The sequence below is a fragment of the Mastomys coucha genome, chromosome X (genome assembly GCF_008632895.1).
Source record: "Mastomys coucha isolate ucsf_1 chromosome X, UCSF_Mcou_1, whole genome shotgun sequence".
Classification (NCBI taxonomy): Eukaryota; Metazoa; Chordata; class Mammalia; order Rodentia; family Muridae; genus Mastomys; species Mastomys coucha.
The window spans coordinates 98,672,968-98,682,359 of record NC_045030.1 but is presented as its reverse complement, the minus strand read 5'-3'; the positions used below and the strand labels follow the sequence as shown (position 1 = coordinate 98,682,359).

Below are 9,392 nucleotides of genomic sequence, written 5' to 3'. Positions count from 1 at the left end.
CCTTGGCTGCCAAGCAAGCCCTGTCTTAGTTTCTTACATGAGCCTCCTTTGGTTGCTAGAAGAGGAAATGTACTCTCGGAGGTGATCTCTCCTACTGTACTCCTCTGCGAGGAATGCAAGGAAGGTAGCTCATGCCTATTTCTACAATAAAGGACACCCCAGGACATTTTAGAGGTCTACTCTAACCTCCTTAAAAGGTATCATTTCAGTGAAGGAATGAGAATAGAGAAACTGGTACAGGCTGAAATCTACCAATGAAACTGATGTCTACGCATGAAATTGGTCTTTGTAAAGAGAAAGGATGCTGAGGGAACATGAAAGGTGGAGAGAGAGAGAAGTGGAGTGTCCAGGAGCTGTGTTCTCCCTAACATTTTAGTGGGAAATGGAGATCCCCTGGAACTTCTTTACTCCCAGTGGCTTCCTCTATCGACCCAGGCACTTACTAATGCTGAAGAGTAGCAGTGCTTTCATGCACAGGAATTCCTGGGGGGTTATCTGGAGCCATCCAAACTCTTGAGAAAGGTGCCTCATCCTCACGCACTGGCTGTACATCCGAGACTTGTGCATGCGGTACCTGAGCAAGAGACACACAGATGAAAAGGAAAAATGAGGGGAGGCTTTCCATCAGCCCACACAGAATGTTTCTTGTTATCCCTCCCATCCTAGATTCTCCAAGAAAAAAACAATTTGGCTATTTGTCCTGGTACGACTATAGTGACAAGGGCACTATGCTGTTCCCCCTGTGCCCAAAACTTCTAATAGCCTGATACAGACTCATCTTCCCTAGTCAGGATATGGTTTAGCACATGGAATTTCCAGGTCTGTATTTCCTTTCTGTTTCCTGAGTCAGGGACAGGAAAACATAAGCAAATGAACACAATGGGCCAGGCACATGGTCTCCCTGACTACAGTGCTAAGATCACAGTTAAGGCCAGAGCCAGAAACAGCCACCTAGACAGCCCATTTCAGGATTTCTCAGAGAGACATCTCAGGCAAGCTGCTCTTCCATGTAAGAATACCAGTGTTTGCAAGTCGCCACAGGTGTTTATCTTGTCAACACCCCTGCCTGCCATTTCCTGTAACAGAAATTTAATCATTTCTTTAAAAACACCTAACAATAGATTCAAACTGCACATTACCCTTTCACAATGAGTTCCAGTGCTTCTAAATGTGCTAGGGGTATTTTGCAATGTCTATTCTTGATGTCCTCTGCATCAAGAGAGAAGAACCCACTCCCTCATAGACTGGCTGTTCCTTACTGCAGTTTGGGAGTTGTTAACATCTGTGAGCTGCTTTCTTATAGTGAGTTGTGAACAGATTATCACATTATCACCTATAAATTATATGGGGAAGTGGCCAAGGCTCGGACAGCTTAAGGGTGGAGGCAACCTCTCTGTTCCATGTCTGGCTATGGCAAGCCTCTAAAAAAAGACAACTAGTAGGTCTTTAAGTTCAGAACTCTGTGTATGTGTGTATGTGTGTATGTGTGTGTATGTGAGAGAGAGAGAGAAAGAGAGAGAGAGAGAGAGAGAGAGAGAGAGAGAGAGAGAGAGAGAGAGAGAGAGAGAGAGAGAAACAGAGGCAGAGAGATGGAGGCAGAGATAGAGACAGAAAGAGAGACGTAAGGAGAGAGAGAGAGAATTCATTTGTAGCATGTGAAGAAGGGAAGAGGAATTTGACACCAGTTTAAGTGCCTAAGTGATGAGGACAAAGACCTCCCAGATGGACTATAAAGGCCATGTTTTGATATTCTAGTTCCCAAAGCTGGGGCACAGGCTGAGCAGGCTTGTCATTGCCTGGGCAGAAGTTCTGCAACCTACTCTTAGAGACCTTGGCTGCCCTGGAGAAGGTAGCAGGTGGTGAATTATTCAATCCAGGCTGAAATCCAACTGGACAAGGGAAGTGTTTAGATGGTATCACAACTCAATTGAGCAGAACAATGCTGCTCTAAGCTCTTTTACCCTAGAGGACATTTGAGTAAGTTCTGCTGTCCCTGGAGCCTGGCTCTGCTTCTGTCTCCATTATATTCGCATGCCTCTGTTGATGTCAACACTGCAGTATTTGAAATCATGGTCCTGGCATAAAGGATTCCTAGAATATTGCTGCAGGCCCCTGAGACAGAAACAATAGGGAATGGATGGGATAGAAGAGAAATAAACAATGAAAGGAATTCAAAGAGGAAATAAACAGGAAGCAGGGAGAGAGAACTGGGAGAGAAATAAAGGAAGGAAAGTGGATGGACAGTAGGGTAAAAAAATAATAGGTAGGATTGGGATTCACTGAGAGAGCAGAAGGAGGCATTGGTAGAAGAGTAGATGAAAAAGAAAATGAAGATTGGAAAACACTGAACATAGTGCCTGGCACATGATAGGTGCTTAGCTAATGATGTGTAAGGAAGGTACCGCTATGTTATTCATTGTTATAGCATTCTATGATGAGAGCTATATGACTCAGCAAACTGCAGCAATTTCCTCATGTTTATAGAGCTAGAATTTAAGCCCATTATCCTCGCAACACAGGATTTCCACAAAGAGGTAAAGAATGAAGAGAACTTTACTGAGAATAGGGCTTTGGTATTCCATAGAGCAGCACATGGGTTTTCCAAGCTTTATATCCCCATCTCTGTCTCTCTGGGCCTCAGCCGGACAGCAATTAATGATTCTCAACTGGAGAGTACAGCCTTTCCAGTAGACAATAGAAATGTAGTGGAGCATTTTTCTGTCAAAACGACTGAAATCTTATTTATCAAGCAGGTATCACAGAATACTAAGTGCAAAATTACATAACATGTTGCACAATGAAGACATCATTCCAAAATGTCAACAGTTACGTACGTTGAGAAATATAGGCCTAGATATTTGTAGGGATTCTAATGGTTGTAATACAATGGGTTCCTATAAATAGAAGGGAGCCTTGTTTCAGGACCTTTGTGGATTGATAGATCTAAGCCTGATGCCATAAGAACCCCTATGGTATCTTCTCATGTGATGAACAAGACTTGAATTACAAAGCTGAGGCAGGGTGCCACGGGCATATGTGGAGGGAGAGGGGGAAATAGATATTTAGAAATTGATCATGGTAAACTCCAAAGGTTTCAGGGTTCTGCAGAAGATGGAGATAGTGCTTGAGGAGTTGATTCAATGCAGAATAGCAGGGTCCCAGGTGGAGTCAATAAACTGTTATGGGGCTTTACAAAGTGCGCCAGAAGATGGCATCATAGGTAACTAACTCATAGAAGGTCTGGAAACCAAAATCCTAGTGGCTATTCTTAGCTTCTGACTACCAGGGCTGGCTAGTTTGAAAGAGAGCAGTTGGGGACACTTACTCTGCCTTTCATGACACTGCTATGCTTTAAAGGAATCACAGGCCTGTGGATTTTATTTAAAGGCCTGAAGTGGGAGGATTCCTGTCCTCATTGAAAGGATTCCCTGTAAGGACCCAAGCTCAAGGTTCTTGGAACAGTTATTCTTGTTAGCTCCATTCACAGTGCCACTGGAAAATCTGAGAACACTAACAGGAAAAGGGGAAAGGGAGTGAGAACAGGACCCCTAGCCTGTCCCCTACCTTGCCTGTTTGTCCCCTCCCATCCGTCTCCCACCCTTTCCTTTCATTTTTTCTTTCTCTTTCTTTCTCACTCAGTGAAAGAAGATGTTACTCTGCAGCCTAGGCTAGTGACTGGCTTTGAGTGTCCTATAAATTCAAACTTCATCTTGAACTCGATTCTCCTGTCTCGGTCATTTGAATTCTGGGATTCTTTGAGTCACCATTATTGGACTAAATGATTCTTCTAAGTCTTCATTTTAAAAAGTATTTTCTTCATCATAGGCCAAGAAGACCCCATCTATCCATTCCCATTTAAAATGTTTGTTGCTCTATGAGAAAACTGAAAGTTTCAGGAACCTGAAAGTCACAGACATTAAGGGGTCTTGTCCAAAGATCAAGACATGGATAATAGCTGAACTAAGATGTTAGGAGAGAATATGATTCCAAATCTGAGCCCTTGGCTAAATTCAAGAAAGATAAATATAGCAGGTAGGAAGACAGATATGAATTAAATCTCTTAAGAAAAAGAAAATGTCAGGGCCAATGTCAATTTAATTTTGATACATATAAACTCCCACATCCCAAAAGACATGACTATCTATAAAAACAGATCAGATTATCATGAGAACTCAGTGAGACAGGTTTTAGGAAGTATGGAGCATAGTCTGGCATGAAAGTAACTCCTCAACAAATAGTGACTGACAGAAGTCCCCAGTGATAGCAAAGGGACCAAAGGCTGATCACAAGAGTACTTACTCATTGAAAACCAGGTCAGGTGCAAAGTACAGCATCCTGGAGTTGACATTAGTGAAGGACCGCCAACCCATGGCAAATACCATCAGTCCCATCCAGGAATACTGAATGACTGCCATCTGGTCATCCACATGCAAGTTGCGGAAGCCTGGAGTAGAAGGGGCAGAAGCAAAGTCAGATTGCCATTGGTGGGCTCAATTATGTCTGGGTCCCTGCTATGCTGAAAATTTGGCCCTCACACAGCCTGCCAGGAGCCTTAAAGATCATCACTGATAGCTATTTAGGGAAGGGTAGTGAAGAAGAAAAGTCTGTATGGTGGGGCTACATTCATTTTCTTTCACTGAGCTCTTTAATGAGATCAGGATGGCATCAGAAAGGGGGCTGGTGCTCAGAAGAGAGTCACAATCTAACACTATTTATCACAAGTTGACTCTTTTCTGAGCCCCTTACTTCTATTACTAATTTCATCTGCACAAGGAATAAAATAGGTGCAGTTATTATCCCCACCCTGTGCATCAGTGAAAATGAGTTACAGAGAAGCCTAGGAATATGTTCAAAGTCATATAGCTGTATCTAGCAGACTGGTTTCCCAAGCCCACATGCTTGATCATTACACCTTTGGCAAGATTCACTTTAATTGCCAGTTCTCCTACGTGGACAGTTCTTCTCACTTTACAAGCTGTCTTCTAGTTGTAATCTGATGTCAGCCATGCCACAACCCTGGGAGAGGGATAATCTTACATATCTGTAAATTATGAGAGGTGGTTAACACACATTGCTTTCTCTACACCTCTCTTTAGGCTTTTATTCTCCTTTTGGTCTTGTACCCCATTTTTTTGAATTTTTAAAAATTCTTTAATTCTTTAATTCTTTAATCCTTCTTAAAAAATTCTTTAATTAAATAGGAAAAATTGCTATTTAACTTTACCCCTCCTAATTTATAGCCTTCTGCTACCCATAAGCTGCTATTTTTATACAAAAACAGCCTCTGTATGACCTACCTGACTAGGTTAATTTTGTCACCTGCCTTCTGATAATTTAAGTTCCAGCCCTTCTTTAAAACTTACAATTTGTCGAATGCCTCATGTTTTTCCATGCCTTTGTTCAGGCAGATGCCTTTGCTTACGATGTAACACTCACTTATGTTTCAACTTGTTTTCCAAAACTACCACCTCTGGGAAGCATTTTCTATATTATTCAAGAGCATGGACCCATCATGATTCTTTACCTTTTCAAGGAACCTGGAGTGGAGTAGATTTAGCAGACTAAAGACCTCTGTTCAAAATATTGTAATTTATAGATGGACACATCTTTCTCCTATACAAGACTTCAAGTTTAGCTTCCCATTCATATTTGCCCCCTAATACATATCATAGCCTGAGTATTTGTCTGCGCACTTGAAAAACATTAGACACATAAGTATGGGGCCTCAGTATTTTTTTAATCAATTTTTATAGAATGGGAATTTGATTCCTGCCAAATGGCTTTCAGGAAGAAGCCTCCAAAAAGTTGCATCTGTACTAACACATAGATAGACCATAGATAGCCAAGTTTTCCTGGAACTTTCCAATTCTTAGCGCAGTTAAAAATTTTAAAACATTACCCCACAGCTCATGCCTACTAGTACCTCCTTTGTTTTTCTCATACAAATTCAGAATTATTATTAAGAATATTAGAGCAAGCATCTGTGAATTGGCTTCATTTGATACTCATGACTCTAGGTCATACAGAGGCTTTTTCTGTATAAAAAAAAACCAGTATGACATTTATTTTATCAACATGGAACCTAAAGATTGGGACAGTTATGTGACTTGCCCAAGGTCATGTAGTAACAGCTGAACTGAAACTGGGATCCATGTGTTTTAATTTTTATCTCCATTCCTTAATCATCTCCTGATGGTCACAGCTCACAGATTATGTGAGTCATAGGCTTTTTCTTATCTATGAGCTCAAGTGTGAGGTCTTCCCTATCAGAATGCTCTACCCCCACTCACCTACACACTCACTCCCTTCCACTTTCATTTGAATTTAGATCTCAAGTCTCCCAGTCATAAGCTCTTCTAGAGTCTTCCATAGCACCACTTTTGGCCATCCTAGTTCCCAGGCCTGTGCTTCTCTCTTCATTGTATTGACAAATGAACAGACAGGGTGGAGCCTCAAACTTCAGAGCATTTCTCTCCTGGAAACCTATGGTATAGAATCCCTGAGCTGGACTCCTCCTTGCAGAAGGCAAGAGGACGAGTTTAATGAGAGAATATTTAAGGTTCACATGGTAAAAGAGTCCTATGAATCTGAATCTTAAGCATCTGTGCTATGATGTAGTAGAGAGATAAAAAATTGGTTGATAAGCTTTGATCTTCTGGTAAAATCTGTGAATCTGAAGGTATATGGAGGGGAAAGTGTTAAACTGTGCAGGCATCAAAGAAATTCTCTGTACAGATGCTCCCCCCCCCCAACACCAGAGAACTAACAAAAAGGTAAAATACTTATGCACACACTAACAGTGTAAAACATTTGTTTTCCTATATAGGTGCATTTTGTTTGTAATACCTGACAGTTCTTTTAATGCATAGCCTTTGAAGTAGCCTGCTGAGACTGCACAGCTAATAAGGGAAGACAGGGAGAAGCAGTAGTGTCAGGCAATGTTAAACTGTTCTGGTGAAATACAGAGGAATTATGCTCAGGTTTTGAGATACAACCAACAAGGAATAGGTGATGTTTCTTTGTTTTCTCATTAGAATCCAATCAACACTATTACTAGCAATCATCTACACCACTGGAAGTAGATAGCTTCATGTCTGGGACAGTGTGTGAAAAACAAGGCCTCCAAATTTCTCTTGTTCCAGTGCAGTGACCGGCCAACATCTTCAAAGAAGAGAGTTCAAACTCGAGGTCATTTTATGAGCTCTATGGAAGGGTAGGGCCAATTCAGATTAAACTTAATGAAAGCTATAGCTTTAGCATCCAATCATCATAATTATAAGCTATCATCTAGAGAGCAGCTATTGTGTTTTTCGTCCTGTACTAGATATTCTTTATACATAAACTGTGCTGATGACAGTTTACAAAGTGGTCTACCACCTCTAAAAAGAGATGAGGAAAGAGCTGCATAAAGTCCTATGATATTCTCAAGGTTATATATCAATTCATACCTAAGATTCCAATCCAGATCCACCTGATTGCAAATATACTGTGTCTATATAATCGATTCAAGTGTCTCCTATTTAATTAGAATTATTAATGTGCCAGGGACCTTATGAGAAAATTTCCAGATATTATCACCACCACCACCACCACCACTACCACAGAAAATGTACTATAAAATTCATCTGACTAGGTTCTTGTATAGGGCAAAAACTCAAATGTTGAATGTGCAAATTACTTGGACTAGTAGGTGATTATGGACAATTTGAATAGCCATTCTTATGAATGCCGTAATCAGCTTCCCTTAGGAGCTATTCTTCTAAATGATTCAGTGTCAGAGGTCATTTATTCTGGAAAGGCAGATACTAAACTGATTTTGGCTTGCAGATTTGTTAGTGTGAGGAAGAGGTTTCCCATGCTGAGGAGTTGAGACATTGAAAACCAGCATTTCGAGGTAAAAGATACTCTGCCATGGTCATCTGCACTGGGTTATTTCTAAGACTACTTAGTTAGAAATCAAATGATCTGAGTGTAAGCTCTGGTTCCATTGTTAAGTAACTAATGCAATAAGTTAGTTAACTTCTTTGAGGTATGGGGTGTGAAATAGAAATGATGATCATTTTTGAGACTCATATATGTGGAGAGGTTGTGAATCCTATAAAATGAGACATGTTAAATATTTAGAAATTGAGACTCTCCATTAAAAATGGCATCAAGACATCCAGCTGGATACATGATAATAATGCCTTTTTTTCTTGTTTGCATTCTTGCTCCCCGTGTGAACTCTCAGTTTTGGCACAGTGTAGCTCCAGCCACAGTCCTTGGGCTTCCTGCCCAGTAAATCTTATTGGTTACTTAAATGCAGTTTTCCAACGTGAGAAAGTAGTAGGAAAGTTCTAGAAGCTGGGACTGAGGCCTTGGGAGTTAGAAATACAAAATGAGTTATTGACAATCAAAGTGAAATGCTTTCAAAAGTAAAATGGCCATTATATGACTCAGGTGGCCTTCTATAAGGTTTTACCCCTTACTGTAAAGCCAAGAATGACAGAAATGGAGGGCCATTACACACAATTGCTAGAGTGATTTGGGAGTGATATGGAATTAGGAGAGCCTGGGTTCACGTTGTGTTTATTTTATTTCATATGTGTCTACTGTCTGTCTGTCTGTCTGTCCCAATGCACATATTTTTGTCTTTAACTTAAGATCATCATGCCTCTTGTCAGAATTTAATTATATGTAAAATAGAAGAGGCTCCTACTTCATAGGGAATTCTTATGATAGTCCAATCAGAAAACTGCCCTTTTCCATCACTACAAATTACTGTCTGAATAGCAGTTTTTATTAGAGCATGGGTTAATCTTTGACTTGACAGAAGGAGACTTGGTTGTTGATATTTCAAAAGAATCTTTGGACATTATAATCTCAGGATTGGGAGAAACTTTAAAGATCATGTGCTTCACTGCTTTTCAAAATGAGTTCCAAGAGCCACAAGATTATATGACAGTGACTAGTAGCTTATGACTTAATTGGGGAGGGGGGGAAATTAGGCAAAGATTCTAGCTTTAAATCAACGGAGTCACTTGTATTTGGGTACCATTTTTAAAGAAACAATTTGTTTGCTTAAAGGAATGCTTGTGAATCCATAGATAAAAGATATCTAAAGCTTTCCTAATCAATTATAGCTAAATTAGAAGACTTGGTTAAATTACAGATGGTTTAGCAAGGAAGTTAGTTCCTATTTATTACTGGAGGAATCCCAAGAGAAGTAAGATAATCACTTGGTAATTCTTACTATGCTATAACCTTTCTCCATACTACGATTTCTAAAGTACTGTAAAAAACATTGAGCCCAGAGATCCGGGCGGGATTCGCCATTTTCTCTCAGGTGAGTTTCTGAGACCTGAACAGCCAGCTGGGAGCCACAGGCCCCACGACTCCCAGGGAAGCCGCAG

The 9,392-nt window shown here is 40.5% G+C and overlaps 1 protein-coding gene across 1 annotated transcript in view; it reads right to left on the bottom strand.

Annotated features, from left to right (window-relative positions):
- Positions 1-9,392, bottom strand: part of Ar (androgen receptor) — a 188,992-nt gene that overhangs the window by 7,840 nt on the left and 171,760 nt on the right. The window contains exons 7-8 of the mRNA XM_031368495.1: positions 4,300-4,444; positions 444-574 (exon numbers count right to left, since the gene is read on the bottom strand). Of these exons, the coding sequence (XP_031224355.1) occupies positions 444-574; positions 4,300-4,444 (276 nt within the window). The remainder of the gene's footprint in view (positions 1-443; positions 575-4,299; positions 4,445-9,392) is intronic.